The sequence below is a fragment of the Puma concolor genome, chromosome E2 (assembly GCF_028749965.1).
Source record: "Puma concolor isolate L17-30 chromosome E2, mPumCon1.1.hap2, whole genome shotgun sequence".
NCBI classification, from domain to species: domain Eukaryota; kingdom Metazoa; phylum Chordata; class Mammalia; order Carnivora; family Felidae; genus Puma; species Puma concolor.
The window spans coordinates 35768679-35795867 of record NC_141681.1 but is presented as its reverse complement, the minus strand read 5'-3'; the positions used below and the strand labels follow the sequence as shown (position 1 = coordinate 35795867).

The window sequence follows — 27189 nt, the reverse complement described above, 5'->3', positions numbered from 1 at the left end:
CACTAAAATTACAGTAGTGTTATTGAAATGGTGCTATTGAAAAGCTCAGCCTGCGCCACACTGGAGACAATGAGGCTTTGCAAAATGTACCTACTACATACGTGTTTTTCTAGTGACCACGGGGCTTCAGTTAAAATTTATATACCAATGGACACACATTCCTTGTTTACATATTTAGAACTACAACATCCCAGAGGCACCTGGGTGGCTCAGTCAGTTAAGTGTCCAACTTTGGCTCAGGTCATGATCTCATGGTTCATGAGTTCAAGCCCCATGTTGGGCTCTGTGCTGACAGCTCAGAGCCTGGAGCCTGCTTAGGATTCTGCGTCTCCCTCTCTCTCTGCCCCTCCCCTGCTTGTGCTGTCTCTCTCTGAAAAATAAGTAAACATTAAAAAAAAAGAACTATGACATCCATGTGAATAGATGAAACTCCAGAAATATGAGGAAAATGTCACAGGAAAAATCTGACCGAAGCAGTATAATGTTCAATCATGAGACCTATGTCCTCTGTACAAACCTGGACTGTCTGTGGACTTAGTGGTAAAGATTAGAGGTAACTGGTGCTGGATAGAGGAGCGCTGTTTATTAGAGCAGTTTGCTAATTTTGTAACACTGTAATTGTGTTAAAACACAAAGCACAGCAACTGAACATCCTTTCTTCCTAGATATGCAAGCAGAGTGCTAAATATTGAAGTCCGCATCCCTGAACCCCTCCAAATGGACATTTTGCTACCACTTGTTTGAACTTATGCTGCATTTAGGTTGTGGCTCAAGGTTGTTTTTTTTTAGTATTTTAATTTGAAATAATTATAGGTTTCCAGGAAGCTGCAAAGATAGGACAGAGTTCTGTGTGCTCTCCCAGTTCTGTCCAATCACTTATACTTTACCTAATTACAGCACAGTATCAAAACCAGGGCACTCACACTGATACAGTGTGTATCTAGTTCTATACCATTTTATCACATGTATAGACTCAAGAAAATACCACTTCAATCAAGATACAGAATTATTCCATCACCACAAAGATTACCTTCATGCTACCCTTTCGCCATATTTACCCCTACTTCCACCCACACCATCCCTAAGCTGCTGACAACTGCTGTTTTTGTCTCTCACAATGTTGTAACTTCAAGAATGTTATATAAATAGGATTAGACAGTTTGTGCCTCTTGAGATTGACCTTTTTCACTCAACAAGATGCTCTTGAAACCCATCCAAGGTGTGAGTGTATCAATAGTTCATTCCTTTTTATTGCTGAGTACTATTCCATGATATGGACAAACTACACATTTTTAATCACCTATCTACTGAATGACATTTTGGTTGTTCCTATTTGGAGCTATTACAAATGAAGCTATGGACAATTACGTACAGGTTTTCATGTGAACTTGTCATTTCTCTGGGATAAATGCCCAGCAGTGTGCAATGTGGGCCATATGGTAAGTGAACGTTTAGATTTCAAGGAACAGCCCAACTGTGTTCCAGAATAGCTGTACCACTTTACATTCCCACCTGCAACATATGAGATCCAGAAGATCCAGTTTCTCCTCATCCTTGTCAGCACTTGACATTGCTACTATTTTTTATTGGAGCTGTTATATTAAGAGTAGAGTGTGGGGCTCCTGGGTGGCTTAGTCAGTTAAGCTTCCGACTCTTGATTTCGGCTCAGGTCATGATCTTGTGGTTCATGAGATTGAGCCCCCCCATTGGGCTCCACACTGACAGCTCAGAGCCTGCTTGGGATTTCTCTCTGCCCCCCCCCCCCCTTAAAAAAAAAAGAAATAAGAACGTAGTGTATCTCCTCATGGTCTTAGTTTACATTTCCCTAATGGCAAGTGATGTTGAACATCTTTTGCATGTGCTGCTTGCCATCTATACTCCCTCTTGGATGAACTGCTCAATTTTTTGGTCCATTTTCTAACTGGATTGTTTGAGTTTTACTGTTGAGTTTTGGGAGCTCTTGACACATTCTAGATAGAAGTCCATTCTCAGATATGTGGCTTATAAGTATTTTTTCCTATAGTTTTTTTCATTCTTGTGTTTTGTGACAGAAGTTTATAATTTTAAGGTGGTTTACTGGCTTTTTTCTTCATCAAGCCACAGGAACCAGAGACTTCTCCTATGTTATCTTCCTAAAGTTTTATGTCTAAATCTACAACCTATTGTGAGTTGGTTTTTATATAAGATGTGAGATTCAGGTTGAGGTTCATGTTTTTGCTTATGGATATCTAATTGCTCTAACACTCTTCTTGAAAAGACTTTTTTCTCTATTTAATTCCTTTTGCAGATGTCAAAAATCAGTTGGCCATACTTATGTGGGGCTATATTTATGAGTTCCCTATTTTGTTGCATTGATTTAGGTATCCAGCCCTTCACCAATGCCACACAGCCTTAACTACATAATGTCTTATAGTAATTGCTCCTATTAAAAATTGCTCTTAGCCATTCTAGTTCCTTTGCCTTTCCATATAAATTTTAGAATAATTTTGTTTAGCAATCTTGTTGAACTTGCACACTGACTTGAAGCGAACAGACATCTGCTGAGTCTTCTGCAAGAACAAATTGTTTGTCTAGATTTTTGCTTTTTTTCATGAGTGTTTTATAGTTTTGAGCATACAAATCCTGTACACCCAAATATTCTATTTTTTGAGTGACTGAACAGGGCACTCTATTTAAAATTTTACTTCTATGTGTTCACTGCTAAATAAACAGAAATAAATTGATTTTGATCATGTGTCCTGAAACCCTGCTGAGCCTATTTCCAGTTCCAGGATTTTTTTCTCATAGACTCTTTTGGATTTTCTATGCAGACAAGTATGTCATCTACAAATACCTTTTATGCCTTCCATTTTCTTGCTGTATTGAACTAGCTATAACTCCCAGCACTGTGATGAGCAGTGGTGACAGCTGACACTCTTGCCTTGTTCACAATCACAGGCAGAAAACAGTCTTACCTTTGAATATGATGTTAGATTTTTTAATATACTTTTTTTTATCACATTGAGGAAGTTATCCTGCATTCCATTCATCTAGGAACATGAACAGGTATTAAAACTTGTGAAATGCTTTACTGTATCAACTACTTCTTCAGCCTGATAATATGGTAGGTTGCACTGACTGATTTTTGAATACTGAACAAGCCTTGTATCCCTGGAATAACTGCCGCTTGCTCGTGATGTATACATCTTTTATAATTGATTAATGTTTTATTAACATTTTTTGCATCTTTTATAACCATATTCATGAGAGACTTCAGTCTGTAGTTTTCCATTTTTGTACTACCTTTGCCTGGTTTTAGCAAGAAGATAGTAATGAATGAGTGAACAAAGTGTTCTCTTGCATTTCCCTTCAAGAGACGTATAGAAATTTTTTTTTTTTTTTTTATTAGAGCACGACAGGGAGTCAGAGGGAGAGAATTTTAAGCAGGCTCCAAGCTCAGTGCAGAGTCCAGTGTGGGGCTCCAAATCCCACAACCCTGGGATCATGACCTGAACCAAAATCAAGAGTCGGACACTCAACCAACTGATCTACCTAGGGGCCCCAGATGTTCTTTTCCTTTTTTTATTTTTTTAAATGTTTTATTTTTGGGGGAGGGGGAGGGAGAGAGAGAGAGACAAAGAGAAAGAGAAAGAGAAAGAGAAAGAGAAAGAGAAAGAGAAAGAGAAAGAGAAAGAGAAAAAGAGGGCGAAGGGCAGAAAGAAAGGGAGACACAAAATCTGAAGCAGGCTCCAGGCTCTGAGTTCAGTCAGCACAGAGCCCGATGTGGGACTGGAACTCATGAACAGTGAGATCATGACCTGCGCTAAAGTCAGACGCTTAGCCGACTGAACCACCTAGGTGCCTCAATTCTTTTTAAAACATTTTGTAGACCTTCCCAGTTAAGCAGTCTGGACCTGGAGAGTTCTTCTACAAGAATTTTCAAGTCATTAATTTAATTTCCTTAAGAGCTGTTAGGTCCATACAAATTATCTATTTCATGTTGGGTACATTAGGGTAGTTTGTACTTTTTGAGGAATTGGCCAATTTCATCTAAGTTGTCAAGTTTATATGTGTAAAGCTGTTGGTTTTCCCTATCTTTTTGATGTCTGCAGGGTCTACAGTTGATACCCTGTTTCATTCCTGATATTAGTAATTTATGTCTTCTCTCTTCAGGGTTGATAAGAGGGTAATTTTATTGATTTTTTTTTTTCAAAGAACAAGCTTGTTATTTCCTTGATTTTTCTCTATCATTCTGTGTTTTCAAATTTGTGGACTTCTACTATGCCTCCTGTTGTTTTGCACTTATTTTGCTCTTCTCTGTCGAGTTCCAAGAGGTGGAAGCCTACTGATTAAGACTTCATTCTTTTCTAAAATAATGTGTTATAAATTTCTCTTTCAGGGGGTGCCTGGGTGGCTAGGTTGGTTAAGTGTCCAACTTGGGCTCAGCTCATGATCTCATAGTTTATGGGTTCAAGCCCCACATCCGGCTCAGCACTCACACTGTGGAGCCTGCTTGGGATTCTCTCTCTGCCACACCCGTTTGCGCTTTCTAATAAACATACTTTAAGAAAAAAAAGTTCTCTTTCAGCTCTACATTAAGCTACATCCCACAAATGCTGATGTGTTGTATATTCACTTTTATTTTTATTTTATTATTTTTTTTAATGTTTATTTATTTTTGAGAGAGAGTGAGACAGAGCATGAGCAGGGGAGAAGCAGAGAGAGAGGGAGACACAGAATTGGAAGCAGGCTCTAGGCTGAGCTGTCAGCACAGAGCCCGATGTGGGGCTCGAACTCACGAACCGCAATATCATGACTTGAGCTGAAGTCAGACACTTAACCAACAGCCACCCAGGCGCCCCAAGTTTTTATTTTATTTTTGAAATTTCTCTTGAAATTATTCAACATCCAAGAGTGTTGTTTACTTTTCAAATATGTGAAGACTTTCTGGTTATCTTTGTTACTGATCTCTATCTAGTTTGATTCCTTTGTAATCAGAGAACACACTTCAAGTTTTTAAAAAATGTTTATTTTTGAGAGCGAGTGAGCGAGCGCGTGTGTGTGCGAGAGTGGGGTAGGGGCAGAGTGAGAGGGGGACAGAGGATCCAAAGCGAACTCTGTGCTGACAGCAGGGAGCCCGATGCAGGGCTTGAACCCACGAATTGTGAGATCATAATCTGAGCAGAGTTGGACACTTAACCGACTGTGCCACCCATGTGCCCCTGACTTCAATTCTTTTAAATTTGTTGAGATTTGTTTTACGGCCTGGGATATGGTCTATCTTGATAGATGTTCTGTGGACACTTGAACATGTATTCTGCTGCTGTATGGGCAGAGTGTTAAAAAAACATCTATTTGAGCCCAGTTGATGATGCTGTTGAGTTTTTCTATATTCTTGATGGTTCTATCAATTGTTGAGAGAGAATGCTGAAGTTTCCAATTATAACTGTGCCCATTTCTTCTGTCAGTTCTCCCAGGTTTTGCTCCACATATATTGCAGCTCCACTGTTAGGAATATACACATTTAAGCACTCTTATGTCTTCTTGGTGAATGGATCCTCTTATCATTATGTACATACTCCTCTCTGCTCTGAAGGTTTTGTCTGACAGTAATATTACCACTCCAGCTTTGTTCTGATTAGTAACTGCACAGTATGTTTTACCCTCCTTTTTACTTACCTGTATCATTATATATAAAATAACTTTCATGAAGGTATCATATAGTTTGGTCATATATTTTTTAAATCCATTCTGACAATCTGTCTTTTAACTGGTGTGTTTACACCATTCACATTTCTGTTGTTGTTGTTAAACGTTTGGGACTTTACCTTTTTTAAGTTTATTTATTTTGAGAGAGAGACAGAGACACAAAGAGAATAGGCTGAACAGGCTCTACACTGTCAGCACAGAGCCTTATGTAGGACTTGATCCCATAAACAGTGATATCATAACTTGAGCCAAAAACCAAGAGTCAGATGCTCAACCACTACCCAGGGGCCCTGCACAATTCACTTTTAATGAAATTATTGTTGCTTGGATTTAAGTCCACCATTTACATGTTTTCTGTTTGTTCCCTATTTTTAATTCCTTTTCCCCCAATCTGGCCTTCTTTTGCATTATACAAACATTTTTTAGTATTACAATTTACTGATTGAAAATTTTTAATGTTTATTTATTTTGAGAGCAAGCACATGTGAATGGGGGAGGGCCAGAGAGGGAGGGAGAGAAAGAATCCCAACCAGGTTCCTTGCTGTCAGCACAGAGCCTGATGTGGGCCTCGATCTAACAAACTGTGAGATCGTGACCTGAGCCAAAATTAAGAGTCAGATGCTTAATGACTGAGCCACCCAGGCACCCCTATTTATTGAAATTTTTTACTGTATCTCTTTATATAGTTTTTAAAGTAGTTATGCTATCAATTATAACATAACTGATGCACTTCAAAGTCAATATTTTATTATTTCGAGAATGTATAAACCTTACCATCTGCACTATTCATGTTTTTTATTTTTTTATATCTTATAATGTTTTGACATCGTAGGAGGACTTTCAGACCTGAATAGAGACTTAATCTCCCGGCGCTAGCTAATTTCTAGCAGTGGTGGACCACTTGCTTGGAGCATGCCTTTCCTTTGCAGACTGCCTGATCCAGTGTTGCGCCCCCATGCCCATCTCCTTATTTAACTCACATACTAAGCCAATATTTCCTCTACCTTGTATCAAGCCTGGGCCAGGAACCAGACAACTAAGAGCAGACCCTATGTCTGAAAGCCCACTGAAATTACCCAAACAAGCCAATCTTAAACTGTTTATCCTGTCCTGCCTTGCCTTTCTTTCCCCCTTGCTCCTGTTTCTGTCTCCTGACCAAACTCTGAGTGCTTTACCTGTAGCCCAGTGTGGTGATGTATGCCCCCTTCTCTTGGGAAATGTAAATAATCAAAATCTTCTTTCAGTTGCATTGACTTCTCTGGGCCATCAGTCACTTCCCTAACTTAAAATCCTGAGGGTACAAATTTTAGAATACCACCATCATCCTTTACCCTTGGTCTCTAGTCTCTCTGCCTTCCCTTGTATGTTATAGCTATCTCACAAATTATATGAATATACATTTGAAATCCCATCAGACAATACTATAAATTGTTTTCAGCCTATAAATTGTTTTTAACTCATTTTAAAGAACTCAAGAGGAGAAAGTAATCTATTATATTTACCCAGATAGTTATCATTTCTGTCTGAAGAACTTCCTTTACCAATTCTTTTGGCGAAGGCTACTGGCAATGATTTCACAACTTTAGTTTTTCTTCAACCAAGAATTTTTATTATGTTTTATTTCACTTTCATTCTCGAAGAATAACTTCACTGGATAGGGAATTGTTGGTTCTTTTTTTCACCACTTGAAAAATAAGGTGCCACTTTTCTGGCCTCTATCGTTTTTTATAAGAAACCTATACTCATTCTAATTGCTGCTACCCTACATGTGTTTTTCTCTAGATGCTTTCATAGTTTTTGTCTTCAGTTTCAGCACTGTGGTTATCATGTCTAGGTGTGAAATTCTTTGAGCTTATTCTGTTTGTGTTCACTGAGCTTCTTAAGTTTTACGTTTAAAATAAAATTTTGGAAGTCTTCGGCCATTGTTTCTCCAAATTTTTTTTTAGTGTCACACTCTTTTGTCTCCTCTCATTCAAATTAGATAACTTCTGTCTTCTATCTTCAAGTTCACTGACTCTTCTGTCACCTCCATTTTAAAATCAAGCCTATCCAGTGAAATTTTATTTAGGTTATTGTATTTTTCAGCGCTAACCTTTCCAATTTGGTTCTTCTATTTGTATCTTCTATTTCTCTGCTGAATCTATTTTTTAATTAGTTTTAAAAGTATTTGTGATTGTTGGAGCATTTTTATAATAGATGTTTTAAAGTGTTTGTTAGATAATTCTAACATCTTTGCTATCTTGGCATTGGTGTCTGTGGTCTTTTCTCATGAGAGCTGATATTTTCCTTTCTCGTGACAGTTGATATTTCCCTTGTTCTTCACATGCCAAGTAATTTTGTGCTGTATCCATTTTGAATATTATGAGATTCTGAGTCTTATTTAAATCCTATGATGAATGTTGATACTTCTGTTCTAGCAGGTAACTGACCTAGTTAGATTAAGGCTGCAAGCTGTAACCAGTGCTCAGTAAGTTATGATTGTAGCATCAATTCAGTTTGTAAAGTCTTTGCAGTGTTACCTGTATCAGTCCACTTGAGTGCTACCAGAGGCCAGTCAGGGGCCTAGATGGTGGTTTTTCTGTTAGTTCAGTTATCAAAAGTCTTTGTTATGCTGATAAAAAGTAGATCCACATGCGCTGTTTAGGGATTAAACCCAGGAGGTCATCAACAAATTTTATGGAGTCACTTATCTGAGCTTCTCCCTCTCTGCTCCCTCTTCCCTCTTTCTAGTGCTTTCTGGTTCCCTGAGGTTCTTTTTTCAATCCTCCAGTCAGAAAGCTGGGACTTTGATTACCCCCCTTTGCCCTGTAGTTTTGCAGCTGTGCCTGGGTCATCTGAAGGACACAGAAAGTAAAAGTATTAAGGCTGGCTCCATCCTCTTAGGACCACAACACCACCAATTGAAGAGGAAAGTTCTCCCTTAGAACTTTGGTTCCTACCAGCTCCCACTGCCACCATCATTGGATTGTTTGGAAGCTGGTGTGCCTTAGAATGAAAAAATTGGCCTTTGCTTTCTATTAGGCGCTCCCTCTTTTGCCCCTGGAGTCCAAGCTAGCCGGCTTCTCCTATTGCTCTCTCTAGGCCCTGGTGCTTATTTCCATTTGCAGACTGAGCTGCACTGAATTCAGGCTGGGGGACAAAAGACAGGAAAAAATGGCAACCTCACCACCGATTTTGAGGTGCTCCGAGTTATGGTTTTCTTCCATATTTTTTACTTTTCAGCATCGTATTTTTTACTTTTCAGCATCCTCATATAGCTACTCCATGCATTCTGTCCAGGTTTTATAACTAATTTAGTAGGAGTGACAGGGTAGAGTACACTTGCTCTATCTTACTCAGAATCAGAACCTCCTTGTTGTCTGTTAATATTTAAGTAATGCTGCTTGTTTAGCATAAGTGAGCACATGGCTAAATTCACATGAGTCAAATACCGTTTAGACTTCTGAGCAGCCACTGGTTGAGAAAATGTTGATCATACCCACTCAGTGGAATGCCAGCAACTATTAGCCAACCTGGAAAGAAGAGGTTTCTCCAGGCTTCTAGAATAAATATCCTCTCAAACAAGGGCTAACTCCTGAATTGATCCAAGGTAAAGCCCACCTATCAACAACAAATCTTGCCCACACACAAGGCCTCCAACTGTTTTTTCAGATTCCATATGAAACAAAAAAACACCCACATCAGGATAAAATCTCAAATATGAAAGAAAACAATAAAGTAGAACATAAAATAGAGGAAAACTGGAGGAAACTAGATAACGCAGGGTAGGAAAGAAAACTTCAACAAAATTTTAATTAGTGGTTTCAAAAAGATATGAGATGATAATGAATTCATGTAACAGGAATCAAGATGCTAAAAAAGGAGACAAATAATCAAAATAAGGGTACTAGTAAATTAAGGATATCATGACCAAATTAAAAGTCAATGGAAGAAGTGAAAGACAAAGTGGAAGAAATCTCTCCAAAAGTACCACAATCAAGGAAGTGAAAACTGTGAGGGAAAAGAAACTTTTAAGGGTCCATCCAGGATATCAGAAATCCAAATAACTGACATTCCAAAAAAATCAGAATGGCACTTAATAAAGAAACAACAAAAAATAACTTCTTGGAGCTAAAATACACAAGACCTTATGTATAATTAGTGAAAAGATTACATCAAATCTTGTTTGGGAACTAAAGCACACAGATCCCACCTTGAAGGGTCCACAGAATATCCAAGCATGATTACTTTTTCTGAACAGTTTATTTATCTATTTAGAGAGATTGGGGGGCGGGAAGACAGTGGGAGAGGGAGAGAGAGAGAATCCCAAGCAGGTTCCATGTTGTCAGCACAGAGCCCAACACAGGGCTTGACTTCATGAACTGTGAGATCATAACCTGAACCAAAATTGAGAGTCAGATGCTCAACCAACTGAGCCACCAAGGCTCCTCAAGCATGATTACTTTTTAAAGGCCTATAAGAAAAAAATCCTGGGGGCAGGATGAGAACAGGGCATGTATAAAAGAATGACCATCAAAATGTGAGAAATTCTCAACAGGAAATCTGGATGACTGGGGGGAAAAGGATAGCAGTGCATTCAAATTATAAGGGAAAATGATTTTCAATCTATAATTCTGTACCATCCACATTAAAGACATTTCTAGACATGCTAAAAGCTGAGAAAATTAGTCCCATGCATTGCTTTCTTAAAAAATATTTGAAGATGAAGGCCACCAGAAATAAGGGAGATGAAGTGATTAGTAAATTCAATCCAAGACTGGCAAATAGAAGTCCAAAGACTATAGTTGTGCAGCAAACAAACTGAGAAACTAGCTGAGTGGAGGAAGAAAAGTGGCTCAAGCAGCGTTCTCCCAGAAAAGGAGGCTCAATGAATAGCAGATATAAAGGAGTATTTGTATAATATTAGGGATGTATTTATTTCACAAGTAGATGAAAAACAGGGCAGATAAATTACAGGAAAAATTGTAAGCTGTATCAGAAGGAAAACATAATGTAATACAGTACTGGGCTTTGCAGTAATATTTACATAAGTCATAATTATATAAACGCCATTTCTTGGTTTAGCTAAAAACAAGATGATTATATTGGTGTCTTAGTCCATTCAGGCTGCTATAACAAAATACCAGACTGGGTGGCTTAGAAACAACAGAAATTTATTTCTCACAGTTCTGGAGGCTAGGAGTCTAAGATCAGAGTGCCAGTGTGGTCCCATGAGGGCTCTCTTCTAGGGTGCAGACTCCTTGTATTTTCACGTGGTGTAAGAAGCAAAGGAGTTCTCTTGGGCCTCTTTTACAAGGGCATTAATGTCATCATGAGGGCTCTGCCTTCACGACCTAATCATCTCCCAAAGGCCCCACCTCCTAATACCATTATATTGGGCACTGGGATTTCACTACCCAAATTTTGATAGAACACAAATATTCAGACCGTAGCAAATGGGAAAATGGGGGTAGTTTCAGCTCATCTATCTTAAAGAAAGTGAATAGTGTCTAAAATAAGAAATAGCAGTAGTTTATAATTATTTACATAACCATCAAAACAAACACTTAAAACAGTAAAAAGTAATTGCTTTTAGGAAGTTGGGAAGGGACAGAAGCAAGGGACTGCTATTCTTTCTAATAAAAACCCTCAGTACTTCTTGATTTTTTGTTTTAATCATGTGCATGTATTATTTTGGTATACTCCTTACTTCCTAATTTTAATAAAAAATTTTAAAGTAGATGCACAGCATGCTGTGATGCCATTAGTGAGAGCTTTGGTCCTAATTTTTATTTTTTAAATGTTTATATATTTTTGAGAAAGAGAGAGGGTGTGCACGAGCCACGGAAGGGCAGATAGAGAGGGGGACAGAAGATCCAAAGTGGGCTCTGTGCTGACAGCAGAGAACCTGACGCGGGGCTGGAACTCATGAACTGCAAGATCCTGCATGTCCTGAAGCCAAAGTCTGACGCTTAACAGACTGAGCCCCCCAGGTGCCCTGGCCCTAATTTGTAGCTTGATTCTTTTCTGACATATAAGAATGTTAGCAGTTATGAAATATTATGAGTGATTTATCTTTGAAACAAACATTTTCCATTATTTCTGTTACTTTTCTGGAGTGGTATAATCTGCAAGAAGAGCTATAACTAATTAACTGTATGATATAGGATGTTCTCAAACCTATGCAACTAAAAAATTTAAATTAAACTGGATGCTGACACAGACAGGTAGCTGCAAGACTAGTGATAATCCTGATTTCAATTTTTTATTTTTTTTATGAAATTTATTGTCAAATTGGTTTCCATACAACACCCAGTGCTCATCCCAAAAAATGCCCTCTTCAATACCCATCACCCACCCTTCCCTCCTTCCCACCCCCCACTGATTTCAATTTTTTAAAACAGACTTTATTTTTTCAAGCAGTTATAGGTTCACAGCAAAATTGAGAAGGTAGAGATTTCCAATATGTAATTTGTTTAATGATAATCATAAAAGCCCATATGTTTTTATAAACTTAATTTTATACATTTGAACCTACACAAAATAAAATTGTGAACCTGATGTGTTATTTACAAACAAATCAATATACTTTTTCATTGCTTACACAATCGTTTCACAGCAAGCGATATACTCAGGGATACATCCAGATATTATTTGGATTACTATTTTTCAGAGAAAAAAAAATCAAGTAAAAATTGGATCTTCTGAGATCATAGAGGGCCTCAGGAGAGTTCCTGTGGCTTTCAGTTTGTAAGCACCAGGAAGACTGGCAGAGAAATGCCCAATACAAGCAGAGCTGACATTATCCCCCAAATAACTAAAACTACTATTGCAAGACTAACTGCACGCACTGTTTTGGGGGAGAATTGTACTAACAGGCACAAAACTTCACAAGCACAAAACTTTGTGCATGTGTGTACTCCCAAAAGAAATGAATAATTATCCCCTGAGATCCAGACTCATTTTTTCATTAATAATTTACTCTTGTGAATTACTAAGTAACAACAATTGATTTTTATTTTCAAGTTCAGAAGTGAACAATGAAGTGTACAAGTGTACAGTATTACTACATTCTAGATGTCTGGCCATCAGTTGCACTGATAAGCATCTGTGGACCCAAATACCCATCCTTTGCATTTGGCTGTATTCGGTATTGGAACATTTAAATGTTAATCAAAAACTGTCTCCCCTATCCTGCAATGTTCATATTCTGTTTTACTTTATTCAGGCTTTTCAGGGAAAAAAAGGGTGGGGGAAGCATATGATACATACAATAATAACTTCCCTTTCATATAGCAAAATGCTTTCTATTATTCTACCTTCTACAAACTCAGCTCTTCTCAACTCTACTGTAACATTTCAAGAATCCACACAGAAGCTCCTGGCAACCTGTGCCATTGAGAACATAGATTAAAAAACAAAAACAAAAAAACACAGAAAAGATCAAAGTGGCTATTCAAGAGTCCACAGGTTTGGGGAAAGGTTTCTCGACACCACAGTTCACCACCTACTATCTCTTATTACAGGCACACATGTAAGGGGCTTTGTCAGCTTGTCTCCTGGTCACATATGGTTTGAAGCAGTGATTCAAAGTGTAGAAGGAATAACATACCTGCAGAGCACGTAACAGCAAATGACAACTGACAGCACAGGTGCAAAAACAAATTTAAGGAAGACATAATGGCTAAAAGCCATAGCAACTCAAGATCAGCTAGGATGAGCACGGCTCTAACACATTCTGGCAGCTGCCAGGAGCATAACTGCACCCTGGCACAACATAACAGAAGATACTCAAGTGAACCACAAATCATGGAAGAAAAAGAAACCATACAGGCAAGGAAGCTCTTGATACATTATAGAGAGATTTCCAAAACGGTTCAGACTAGTAGTTCTCATCTCTAGTTGCATACTTCTGGATTCTAAAGATTTCTTATATTTAGGAGACTCTTGAATAAATGGTGCTGTATATCATCTCTAAGAGAAAAGAAAGTAGGAGTAATATGATTTTTAGACAATGATACTTGAGTCCTACAGACTATGTATAAGTTAGAAACACCTTACAAGCCTTAGAAAAAACAAGCTTTCTTTTTAAAGCATTTTAAGTATTTATTTATTTTTGAGAGAGAGAGAGAGAGAGAGAGAGAGAGAGAGAGAGAGAGAGAGAGAGAGAGAGAGAGAGAATCTGAAACAGGCTCCAAGCTGTCAGCAGAGCCTGACACGGGGCCCAAACCCACAGACCATGAGATCATGACCTGAGCCAAAGTTGGACGCTTAACCGACTGAGCCACCCAGACACCCTGAAAAAACAAGCGTTTTTAATATCATTAATCTACAAATCTGTAACAAATCCATTTAGGTCTCTATCTGGCTATCTATAGTAACAATATTGCTATAAAATTATTAATAACCATATTAACCATTTTCCCAATGCACTTCTAACATCTGCTTTTTGTTCCATCTTTCTCTTCAATCTCATTTCTAAAATGTCTACCAAGTTCTTTCCCAGGAGGGGTGCCCTAACAACTCCGAAGGGAAGGACTTTCTGCACACTCACTCTGAGTATACTTCTGGAAACAGGACCAGAGGCCACACTCAGTATCTACCCTAGACTTCATCCCCATTACACCTGTAAATCTCTGAAATTCTACAGCTTCCAAACTTTCAGCATTCCTGATGAATTTATTCTTCATTCTTACCCAAATAATGTCTTCAGGTCCCAAAACTTCATTTCTGTCACTCTTCTTACTCTCAATAAAAGAAATTATTTCATCAGAGCTCAAAGGCCAACATTTGTGAAGCCCTTCAACTGCTTCTCCTTTTTCACCTAAAAAATTCTACCTTTCATGAATTCATTCTCCTTCCTTTTGTTTCAAAGCTATGCCCCTTTCCTAGGTCTTCATTCATCACTCCCTTTTTACTCATCCCTGCCCACCTACAAACCTGTGTTGGTTTCCCTGACCCTACAGAATACTTCCTGCAGCCCCACTGCCTATGCTTGGGACTGCTTCATCTCTGTCTTCATCTTCACACTTTTTTGAAAAAAGTAGCTTAAACTCCATTTCACTGCCAACCCCTTGAAATCTGGATTCTGCTCCCATTCAAACTGAAATCATTTTCTCAAATGCGAACAATAACAATTAATGTCAAATGCAAAGGGCCCTTCTCTGCAATCTCCTACTAGGAATCTCTGTAGCACCATATCATTGACCAGCTTCTCCTTGACAAGTTATTTCCTCTCCAAGCTTTGAAGATACCACTAGCTGTCTACTTCTTATCTTTCACTACTTCCCTAAATCCTTTGCTATCTCCTACTGCACCTTAAATGTATGCCTTCCCCAAGGTTCCATCCTGGTACACTCCCCTCAATTATACTCACACACTCTTTAGGTTCCAACCGTAACTTTTACATCTATGGTGAGAATTCCAAATTTCCATCTCTAGCCCTTAATACTGGAAAGGCTGCAGACAATCCATCCCCTCCTGGGCACTTCTACTGGACTATCCCACAAGTGTCTCAAACTTAATTATCTGAATCAGAGCCCACAGCTCTCCTCCACTTGTCTTTGGTCCAAGGTCCCTTGAAATTCAAACACAGTTGCCTAGATTCAAAACGTTCTTTTCTTCTCATCACATGCAATTTTTGACAAATCTTGTCTCATATGAATATTACTGCAACCAACTCTAAACCCTTCTTTCTGTTGCCAGTCTTACTTATCACACTACACCCCTTAGGACACCCTCTATCACATAACACCCCAGTGACGTGTGAAAGCACACCGGTTTCACTTCCTTACTCAAAAACTTTCTAAAGGTCCTCACTGCATACAACTAATCATTCAAGATCCTCATAACCATATCCAAAGTCCTCTGTGGCTTGGATTTTGGTACATTTTCTAATTTTTGCAGTCTTATTTAACATTTCCTTCCTTACACTCATCCAAAAATCACATTCCAAAAATGGGGTGGGGGAGATGTTAATGTTTCCTACACACAACAGTTATCTCATTATTTGAACTACATCATTTATCACAATTCTACTAGACGGTGCGGGGACTGGCCTTGGTTATTTAACATAGCAGTTCTCAAGCAGGGATGATTTTGCTCTTCCTGGGGGCACTGGTAATGTCAGGAGACATTCTGGTTTTTAGAACTGATGGGGTGCTCCTGGCATCTTGGGGGCAGAGGTCAGGGATGCTGCTAAACATCCTACAATGCAGAGTACAACCCCCCACAACAAAATATTCTCTACCCAAAATATCAATAGTGCCACTGTTGAGAAACCCAGAACTAATCAATAAATGTCAAAACAAATACACGTTCAAACAAATCACGAAGTTTGAGAACACAGGTTGACATCCAGCCTAGTATCAACGATGTGGGTAACACTGTAAGAGAAAAGTGGCCAAAATGACCAAAAGCGGGGGTAGGGTTCCATTTTAATAGTCTGCATAATGTTAAGAAAAGTTTTAAATACTTAAAAAAAAATGCTTATTTACTTATTTTGAGAGAGAGAGAGCACGCAGGCCAGCCAGCATGGGAGAGGCAGAGAGAAAATCCCAAGCAGGCTCTGAGCCATCAGTGCAGAGCCTGACGTGGGACTTGCAGAAATCAAGAGTCAGATGCTGAACTGATTGAGCCACCAAGCACCCAGTTTAAATACTTCTAAATAAGGCAAAAAGGATGGCCTTTTAATCATAATGGAGCACTCTCTTTGGCCCTCCCCAAAGAGTATTTAATCTTCTGGGAAATTCACCTTTGTCTGGCACATTATTCATTATTCATTGGGGCCCGAACTGTGATGTTACATGTTAAAATGCAGATTTTTGTGGTCTACCAGAGATGTCAATTACCTTCATTTGGTAGAAAAAATATGATTATACTATTCTGAAACATACAAGCCAATTTGTATCTAATCAAACAATTTTACTCCACTATTCTGTTTTTAGTGTAGATAAATACTCAGATCTTCAAATGCTCTCTGAACCAGTTTTACATTCCTGCTGGTTCCTTCATTCATGAGTTAACCTGTCTGAAAGTCACATTTATAGTTTTTTGTTTGTTTGTTTGTTTGTTTTGTTAATTTACACTTTGCCAGCTTACAGGACTCATGGAGATATCCAAGTGGACTCACCTGCTTGGAGCCGTGAGTGGCTCAAAAAGAGGACCACATAAGTTGTGTAAAACCAACCATGTCTCATTTTGGGTTCCAGCATGAATCCCAAGCAGGAAGAGAATTTTACCAGTGGTATTTCTTTGTTCTTTAGTCTTCTGATTTTGTTTTTGCTTTACAGTTCTTGGCCACATGTCCCTTTTTACACCTGCACCGGTGGGTACACACTACCAGGTCAGTTTCAACTATACCCTTAGTATATATGTACCTAGACTACAGGAATCTGATTTTACACTGTGACCATGTGGTGATCTGTCAATAGATAATAGATCTATTTTCTGTTGGATGAGAGGCTAGAAAAAAATCTGGTTTTAGTCTTCTGTTTTTCTGTTTGTGTAAGTACATGTCTCTGCACCACTGAAAGAACAGCCTTTTTGAAATCTGGACCAGTTTTGTGTTTTTGGATTACTTTTGACCTGTAGCTAAGATTACGGAACATAACTGAAAGCTCTCTGAATGTTTGTATCTAGAAAATGAAAAAAGCCTTTATTTCTCATGGTGTGAGTGTGAAATATATTCCTACCTCCAGGGGTAGATAATTAGATTTTAAAGTTTCTTTTTTTAGTGTATTTATTTTGAGAGAGAGAAAGAGTGCATGTGTGCAAGGGGAGGAGCAGAGAGAGGGGAAGAGAATCCCAAGCAGGCTCTGTGCTGTCAGGGCAGAGCCCTATGCAGAGCTCAAACTCATGAACCATGAGATCATGACCTGAGCCCAGATCAAGCAAGAGTCGGGAGTTTAACCAACCCACCCAGGCGCTCCTAGATGAAAAAGATTCTTAAAGAACCTCTGTTCTAATTATAGAGAATTATAATTATAGAGAGTAAGAAACTTTTACATAAATCTGTATTCCTAGAATTCCAAGAATGTAATAAAAATAATCCTTAGGTCAGTTTGATTTGATAATTTTAATGCTAACTTAAAAACAAGTGTCCCTTTCCTATTTCATCAGTGTAGTGTACAATGCATGCATATATGGTTTTTAAAAATAAGATTTTTTTTCTATGAAGAGACACATCTGAACTTCCTAAACTTTGCTGGTCAGATAAGGTAATATTACTCATGATTAGTCATATTTATGATTATGAAAAATACAAGCTTACATATTCAACTTGTAATATCAGAAGTTATATGTTGTTCAGTTGTCAGATTAAGCATAATTTCCAATAGCCTTAGTTAACTTTAAGACCTTGATTGAACTAATAGTAAATGGTTAACTAAGGGATACTCCTTAGATACATCATTAATTTCCAAATGAGTCAGCCACCAAGTGCAGTTTAAACACATACACATATAGGCTTTCTAATATAACCAAGATGTCATTATGGCACCCAACAAAATGAACAGAAATTCCTTAGTATCACTAATTCTCAATCTATGTTTAATGTCCCCTTCCAATTGTTCTGTTCTAATTATTCTGATTTTTTACCATAATTATAAAAATGTTTTACCTTGTCTAGTATTTCACATGTATAGAATCATACAATATATATACACTCTTATGGAAGTCTTCTTTCAGCATATCTTTGAGATTCATCTATGGTAGTACATGTATCAATTATGTGTTCTTTTCTATTGCTGTGCAGTACACCACTCTGAAAGCATTTTACCCATAAACTATCACTGCGGTTTCCCGAAGATCCCTGGGCAATCAGTCACAAAGATTTGTCTTTTATCTTCTAACAAGAAGGATGCTAAAATTAGCTCACTTCTTTGGGGGTACTATGTATATCTTAAGTAGTTTAACACCATTAAGTTGTGTCAAATCATGATCTCAAGGTTTGTGAGATCCAGCCCCGCATCAGGCTCTGTGCTGACAAGACAATGCAGAGCCTGCTTGGGACTCTCTCTCCCCCTCTCTGCCCCCTCCCACTTGTGCTTTCTCTCATCTCTCACAATAAATAAACTTAAAAATAAGAAAGTAAACCTTGGAAGTTATTTAAGATTACGAAGGACACAACAAAAATTACAGAAACTCAGGAAATAAGGTAAAAGAATGGCTGCATATTTTTTCATTGTCATACCAGAGAATTGTTTGGGAGACCCAATCAAGGATTATTTCACATCTAGGGCAGTGATGTCCAATATAACTTTTAGACAAAATGAAGAAATGTTCTGTAACTGCACTGTCCATGCTGGTAGACACTAGATATATGTGGCCAACAAGTACCTGAAATGCAACTGAGGAAGTGAATATTTAATTTCATTGAACTTTGACTAATCTAAACAGCCACATGTGGTAGTGGCTACATTCTGGACAATGTAAAACCGGCTTCCAAACTATTTTTGTACAGCCTGTAGGGTGAGAATTGTTTTCATCTTCAAAAAGGTTGTAAAAAGGCAAAAAAAAAAAAAAAAAAAGAGAAGAGTATAAGACAGATTCCCTGTATAGTCCACAAGGTCTAAAATATTTACTATGTATCTCCTTATTCATCAACTAAAGTAAATTACTAATTCTCTCAGCACTAAGACTGAACAAAACACCTTCTCTAAGTTGAACCTCTTAAAATAACAAATACAAATAATTCAGTTTCTTTAAACAAAGAAGTTTCCTATGTTGTTTACAAATAACATAACTTATTTTTTAAAAAACAGTTCTTTAATCAATTACTGTAAGGATTCCCCTCCCCCATAATTTTGTTTTTCAAATGCAAGACTGCATACTTTATGCAATTATATATTAATTTAGTAAAAAGCCAACACAGAACATGATGTTGTCCTGGATTTAATTAAAACCCTACAATACTACTGGTAGAGAGGGAAGAGGAAACTACGGTCATAAGCAGTCACTTTGACCCCAGTATAACCAGTGTGAGTATCCCTTATTTCGACATTCTGGTATAACCCCAAAATATTAACCATAAAAAGAAACTGAACAAACCACTGTTTCTTAAGATGATTTTCACAACCATAGTGAAAAACACCATTTAAAAAAAAATCATTCTAGGAAATGCAAAGAGGCCACCAACCTCTCCTTTCTGGTAAAATCAAAACAAAAACTCCAAGTCACTACCCAGTATTATTACATCTACAAATTATTTCCTCCATGAACAAATCTACTGTTCAAGAATTCATTCATGAAACCAGGTACCAATCTCTCTTAACAGAAAAGGAAATGAAACCATACAGTGTCCATTTTAACCCTATGAGTCAATATAGGAAGTAATAGGCCACTTCTACTGGATTTCCATTTTCTTTACCCTTTCTCCTCTCTTATGCTACAAATACATTAAGTTAAAACTCAAAGTTGGATAAAGGATAATCACCAACTTTTCATATGACACTCTTACCCCTTCTTTTTCTCTCCCTCATAAATTAAAATGGGTCAGATGTTAGTCTACCTTAGCATAGTTTCTTGGGTGTACTGTAATTTCAATGTGTAAGATTTATCAGTCCTCCAAATTATTCTTCTTAGAAGTCCATCAGATTGGTGTTCTGGCAAAGGCTTGTGGTGGCCACTAACTGCTATGAGGTAATGCCTGAAATCCCACCAACTGATGGGCAGTTGTGGTTAGCAAATTTACCACCCTAAACGTTCATGGAGAAACTGTATAAGTAGTCATGCCATTGTCTCCATTACTCTTCTTTTGTTTATTAACCTCCAGGACAGGCTCCTGAATCAACCAACTAACTTTAGCACTCAAATCCCTGCTATGGACCTTGTTGACCGCATCAATGTATTATCTCCCGATGCTTCACACTTCCATCCCCTTTATCTTCTCACTTTTCCAAGCTGAAGGGAATACTTCTACTTCATACACAGACCACTGAGGCACTTCTCCTTGGTTTCTCGGAATTCCTCCGTATCCAAGATTCTGATCTCTGCAATTCCTCCCTAATGACAACTTTTAAAATTTTCCTATACTCCCTGAACTTGCCCTATTTACATGATTCCATGAGTCTAGGAGAGGACAGGGCCTAAGGTCTTATTCCTTACACTGTTCACACAGTTCATTATGCCCCTTCTACCTTCACCTGCCAGAACCTCTCTGGCTGGCAGTTCACTAAAAGTAGAAGGTAAGTCTTGTATTATGTCTGGATTGTCGTAGCTAATGCTGACCATTCAGAAACATTTCGGGGGTCCTATCCTGCTTTGTTCAATTACACCTTAGATTACTTTAGTGCTTGGTGTGTTGGCTTCACCAACACCCAGAGTGGGGAAATCATCACCTGCTGAAGAATTCCTGCACCAAGTGATACTATAAATTCAGGCCATCTAACTTTCCCTGACTCTTACTTCAGTTCCAATCCTTTTTTGTTCTTCTCCAATGCACTTCCAAAAATTCTGCTGCATCCACCCTAACATACACCACTGTCTTCAAGCTCTCACCCTCCCTCTCGAGGCAGGAATTGGTATTCTACTTTACTGAGACAATTATTAAAGGCCATTAAGGTGTTCAACTACCCTCTTCCCCAAATTGGGGGGGGGGGGGGGAGTGGAGAAAGCGTATCTTCACTCATCCTGTCTCTTGTATCTAAACGAGAGGTCCTAAAAAGCTGAATTTGGTCCACTGACATGTTTTGTTTAGCACACATGGTTGCCTTTTAGAATATATACTTTTAAAAGAATATATTAATGCAAGATTTTTATTGAGATATAATTCACAGCATGCATGGTTTTTAAAACATAAATTAGTTGCCTCATAAAAAACCAAAACAGATTTCACATTATAAAACCCAGACCCCTGGTTTTTCTTGGATAATGAGCTCAGACATCACTGGGCCCATACTATGTAAGTGGCTAATACTAAGCACTGGCAGTTACCCTCTCCCACAGGGCACAAGCACCTTATTCACCAGTTCCTCCCTACCAACCAGCCACTTCCATGCACAGTCTCCCTGCCTGGACTCAGGGAGCATGGAATTTGTAGCTCCTAGAGCTAAAGGAATGTTCTAATTTCTCACTTTCAGGGCTGAGATCTCTTTGGCCTCCATTGCCTGACTCCAAGGATCTCACCAGGCATTGCATCCTTGATCTATGAATGAGGCAGCATCTAGTCAGTACTTCCACTATCTCTCTGAAATTCAGTCCTCAGCCTTCTTTGATTCCTAACTTCTGCCACCACTTACCTCAACCCCGTCCTGTTGGGCCCCTACGTACAATGACCTCTACCGGTTTTTGTCTCTTTCAGACAATCTGGCCCTACTGGTAATATCACATTGCTACAAAAGTTGCTAACCACCCCCAATCTGTCCTTGTATCATCACAAACCAGCAACGGACCATACTGAGGAGAACAAACCTGGGGGTATAAACACTCTCAGTGAAGACATTTCTTAGAAATGTAAATCTGATGGCATCACTCATGTTCTCACAACCCTTCCAGGAGTCTCTACTACCCGCCTGCTTGGTAAAATCCATGTTCTTCAACAGTTCCCCAAGTGCCTTGTGACTTGGCCCCTTTCCACCTCTGCCCATCTCCCTCCAATTGCCTCCTACACTTGGGAAATCAGTGATAAACTGGCACTATTTCATATCCCTGTGATTTTATACATGCTCTTCCCTCTGGAAAACTCTTGTTCATCCTTTACACACAATTTAGCAGAGCAACCCTTTCTCTCCTGTATTACTGTTAACACCTGGCACATACTTCAATAGTTAACATGTATCATACTATACTATTTGTTTCCATGTTTGTGTCCCCTACTAGGCTGTGAATTACTTGAGGTCTAGAGGCAACTGTTACTGTACTTCTTGGCACATAAGTTTTCCTCAAATGTTGGCTACCTGGCCTCACCAACAGGTCAAACTTTATCCACCATCCTTCCTAACATCAAGGCTTAAAACCTCTCTCTTAATCCCTACATACACTCAGTTGCCAAATCCCAGGGAAAACTTTTGTCACCCATCCATGTCCAGCTTGAAACAAAGTCTCTTCCACAGGTGGGTCTTCCTGCCTCCAAGTAGAGTTTCAGACAAGTCCTTTTCTCAAAAATCCTCACTGACTCTAAGGCCCAATGCCTTAACCTGGCATTTGGGTCCCCTGAGGCTCTGACACTTCCTACCAAGACACTCCACATGTTTTGGTGCTTCTAGCCTTTGCTCACAATTACCTCCATCTGGGAATCTTGATGACGCTTCAAAGCCCAGCTCAGGTGCTGCTTCTGCCAACAAATTTCTCCTCTCACAAAAGTGGCCACTTTTACAGAGGATGTGCCTTTTTTTTTTTTTTTTTTAACCTCCCAGGATGTTGTCAGTTTCTACCTGTAGCGCCCTTTCTCTCTAGCCAATAGAACCCTAACTAACTAAACCTCATTTTCTCCCCTACTCTCACATGAGCTAAATGTAGTGATTTAACATTTTAAAATATTTATTTTTGAGAGAGAGAGTGCACATGCAGGAAGAGGCAGAGAGAAGAGGGGAGAGAGAATCCCAAACAGGCTCCAGACCCAGCATGGAACCCAATGTGGGGCTCAATCTCACGACCATGAAATTGTGACCTGTGCAGAAACTGAGAGTCGGTTGCTTAACCAACTGAGCCACCCATGAGCCCCATGATTTAACATTTTAAAAGCAGGAAAACAAAGTAACCTGCCTGAAGAGACCCAGAATAGTTGTCCTCATCTTAATCAGAAGCTCTACCAGCTAGTTAAAAAAAAATTCTTATTTACTCTTAATCTTCCTGGGGCGCCTGGATGACTCAGCCAGTAGAGCCTCCTAGACTTTTGATTTCTGCTCAGGTCATGATCTCAGAGTTGTGGGATCAAGTCCCTTGTCAGGCTCTGCGCTTAGTGTGGAGCCTGCTTAAGATTCTTTCTCCCTCTGCCCCTCTCCCCTGCTTGCACTCTCTCTCTTTAAAAAAAAAAAAAAAAAAAAAAAAAAATCTTCCTTCCCCCAAACCTTCTCCTCCACAACTTAAAATATTGTTGATGTTGAAGTCTGCTTTCCTATTCTTAAGTTAATGGTTTCCTCTTACTCAAAAGAATGTAACTGTGGCATTCAACTCTTACCCATGAGTCTCAAGGGAAAAGAAAAAGAATTTCTTACAAGTGGGAGGATTGGATTATGAGTAACACACCTAGCAAACATAAAATGGGTGGGTGACACCCACTACCGAGATACTGTAAGACACACCTTTTCCAAATAGCTTATCCTAAACTGTGTCGCAGGACAGGCAACAGAACTGGAGTTGGGAGGGTCTAGCAGAACATGCCAGGTTTTTCTGTACAGCAAAATAAGTACTGTCTACACTTGGGGTGAGTCTTGAGTAAAGCTGAACTGGGAGCAGGTGAAGCACACAGTAAAAGCAGTGAGACTAGTCAGACAACAGTAGTGGTTTAAGCTTGAGGGTTGCTATGGCAGAGAATTGGGAAAATAAGGTGGGACTGGATTAGTAAATGTTTTGTAAATCTCCAGGAGTTTGGAGTGAATGAAATAGGCAAAAGGAGGCCCTAGCAGGTCCCAGGGCAGGAAAAGAATTTTCCCTGGACAGTTCAGTCTAATGCAAGGAGGGAGGTGGGGGAGGAGGGACTGGAGTGAGGGCAATGAAGTAAGGGAGGCGCACATACCTAGAATGAAGGTCTTAATAGCAGCAAAGGCAATGAAGAGGAATGAGTGCATGTAAGAGATTTCACAGAAGCATTAATAAGACTTAGTTATGTCACACCTTTTAGCCCTGGGGAGTGTGAAGAAATTTGGCAGCTGGGAGAAAAACAAGAGGGGACTGAGAAGTTAAAAATTACAAGTTAGGAAAAAAATTAAGCACAGGAAAGCAAACTTGATTCAACATCTAGAATGTAGTAAGTTATGCTATGGAGAAAGATCACACAGTTAAGTGTCCCCTCTCCTCCAAAGATATTAAAACAAAAAGCATTTAGGCGCTTTTTTTTTTTTTTTAATCTAAGAGGGAGTCAGGAGTCACAGCAGATCCAATTCTGAGAGCACTGTGAAATTCCTGAAGTAGGATGCCAGAAAGAGGATCATTTTGTTCCCAGCCAGAAGGCTCATCATTTGGGAGACAGGTAGCAAGAACAAGGGCCCTAAGTCTGAATCCTGGCTCCCGCACCTACTGGACAGAAAGACCTGGAGAAACTTGGATACGTGAGAAGGGGGGCTGCGCTTTGCTAGTTTCCTGGCTCGGGGAGGAACGGGAGTAGTTGAAGGTGTTGCGTAGGTATAAGTCTGAAGTGCTGATTTTGAGAGAAGGTGAGTCACCACTTGCAGAGTTTCAGTTTCTCCAGCTGTTAATTTAGAGAGAGGAAGATAATAAAATCTACCTCACTGGATTTTTTAAGGGCTGCATTAGGTAATCCTTATGAAGTGTTCAGCTTATGCTCGTCCTACGACCTATAACCATTAAATGTGTTCCTCAATACAAGAAACAATACTGTTTAACACTATTGTTAAATATCCCTATCTCTTCTTGATATTCAGCGTATTTTACTACTATCATAGTTTTGTCAGATTCTCAAAAGGGGCTGAAATCCCAAAAAGTTCAGAACCCCTGTACTGGAGGCCTGGGAAGAGAGACGTGGCTGAAGTGGTGGACAAGGAGGCTGCGGGCCTAGCTACCAGGCCCTGCGCGCACCATCCCGAGGGCCAGGGGGCGGATAACAACAGGCAACATTCGCAGCGCGCTCACTCTGGGCCAGCCACTGCGGTCTGCGCTTTGCAATAACACCTACTCCAAACCTCGCGACAGCCCTCCGAGAGAGGTACTTTCGCCCTCGCCACTTTACAAATGGGGAAACTGAGGCGCTCCGGGATTGAACCGCTAGCCCAAGGTCACATGGATCGAGAGCTGAGAACGCGGGTCCATGGACTCTGGAGACTGCGCTCTTAACCACGGCGCTTCGCTGAGTACCCACACGGAGCAGGGAGAAAAGGGGTGGGGGCGCCCAGGGAGCCCGGCCGAGGCGAGGCCACAGGGGCTGGGCCGCGGAAGGAGGGCGGGGGCGGCAGCGGGACTCACCTTGGCGCTGTGCACCGCCTCCTGCGCCCCGCGGAGCTGCAGCCAGATGCGCGCGGGCAGCGGTTCCTCGGCCCCGAGCGCGCCAAGCACCGCCAGGCTCACGCCGAACAGGCCCTCGATGCGGCCGCGGCTCCGCTCCAGCAGCGCCGCCTTCTCCGCGGGCGCCGTGAATTCGTCCAGCACCGCCCGGGCCGCCATGGCGGGCGCGGCCTCCCGCGGCGGCGCCGGGGGCCGGCGGCGGCGACGCCCCCTCAGCGTGCTGCCGCTACACCCGAGCCAGTCAGGCGGCGTCGGCCCTTGCGGCCGCCTCGCCCCCGCCCGCGGCCCGCCGCCTGCCCGCAGGCCCAGCTACACCATACCGACACACCGCCGCAGCTTGGCTACTGCGGGTAGTGAACCCCGCCGCCCCTTCGCCACCGCCGCCGCGGGCAGGGCCCCGCTGCCGCGCATGCGCCCTGCCAACCTCCGTCATTGATGGTCGCCGCCCCCCAGTAGAGGGAGGGAAGGCGGAGGCGACGGAACTCTACGTCACGCGCGGTCGCCATGATTATTGAGGGCAGAGCGACGGCTGCGGAGAAGGGCATGGGCGGCCTTCTTTGGTGAGGCCCAACGCTTTCGGGGACTAGGTGGATAGTGAATCTTTGGTTTTATAGATGGGGAAATTGAGGCTCTGAGCTAGTTGTTGGTATTGAATCAGTGTCACAAGGGATTTGGTTTCTTTTTAGACATCTTGAACCCCAAACTAAGGCTCTAGCAATTGAGTTTTCAAGCTTCTCAGTAATTAATAGGCAGATGGTTTTCCTTCTTTAGCTTCCTTCCTCCCTCCCTCCCTTCCTTTTTTCTTTTCTTCCTTCCTTCCTTCCATCCTTCATTCCTTCCTTTCTTCCTTCATCCTTCTCCCCATTTGTCCCACCCGCCCTTCTTTCTATCTTAATCTTCGTACCCATCTTTTCTCTTCCTTTACATTGCCTTCCATCTTTTTTTCCCTATTTATTGTTCTTTTAGTAAAAATGGTAACAATAAAAAGTATGGAGAATTGAAGAACAAAGAAATGATTTTAAAATTTCAGGAGAGTGATTTCTTCTGGGAGTGAAGGAGGAGAGTGTGTTATAGTAGAGGGGACTAGGGGTTCATCCATTTTACTGTGGGACTTGAACAAACACACCCTAACCCCTCTCCAGCTCTGTTTTCTCATATCATCAGGGGTTGCGCTCAGTTATCTTCAAAGGCTTTTCCAGATCTTACATTCTCTGAGTCCATAAAAACAGATTGTGTAAGATAAAACTTTGGTTTCCTTGCTCTGGGCTAGATGTCCTGAATATAGTAGATAGATAAGGGTCATGGGAATATTACTTAACTTCTCTGTGTCTTAATTCCTTATCTGTGAAATGTGGACAACAATAGTACCTCGTTGTGAAAATTACTACAGTACATGGACATGGT

The 27189-nt window shown here is 40.2% G+C and overlaps 1 protein-coding gene across 2 annotated transcripts in view; it reads right to left on the bottom strand.

Moving 5' to 3' along the window:
• The window catches only part of N4BP1 (NEDD4 binding protein 1), a 50256-nt gene extending 24060 nt beyond the window's left edge, over positions 1-26196 (bottom strand). The window contains exon 1 of one of the 2 annotated variants that reach the window (XM_086689505.1): positions 25747-26196. In XM_086689505.1, the coding sequence (XP_086545631.1) occupies positions 25747-25944 (198 nt within the window). In that variant the 5' untranslated portion in view covers positions 25945-26196. The remainder of the gene's footprint in view (positions 1-25746) is intronic. The other variant, XM_025920808.2, reaches the window with a different exon arrangement.
• Between the last annotated feature and the right edge of the window lie 993 nt (positions 26197-27189).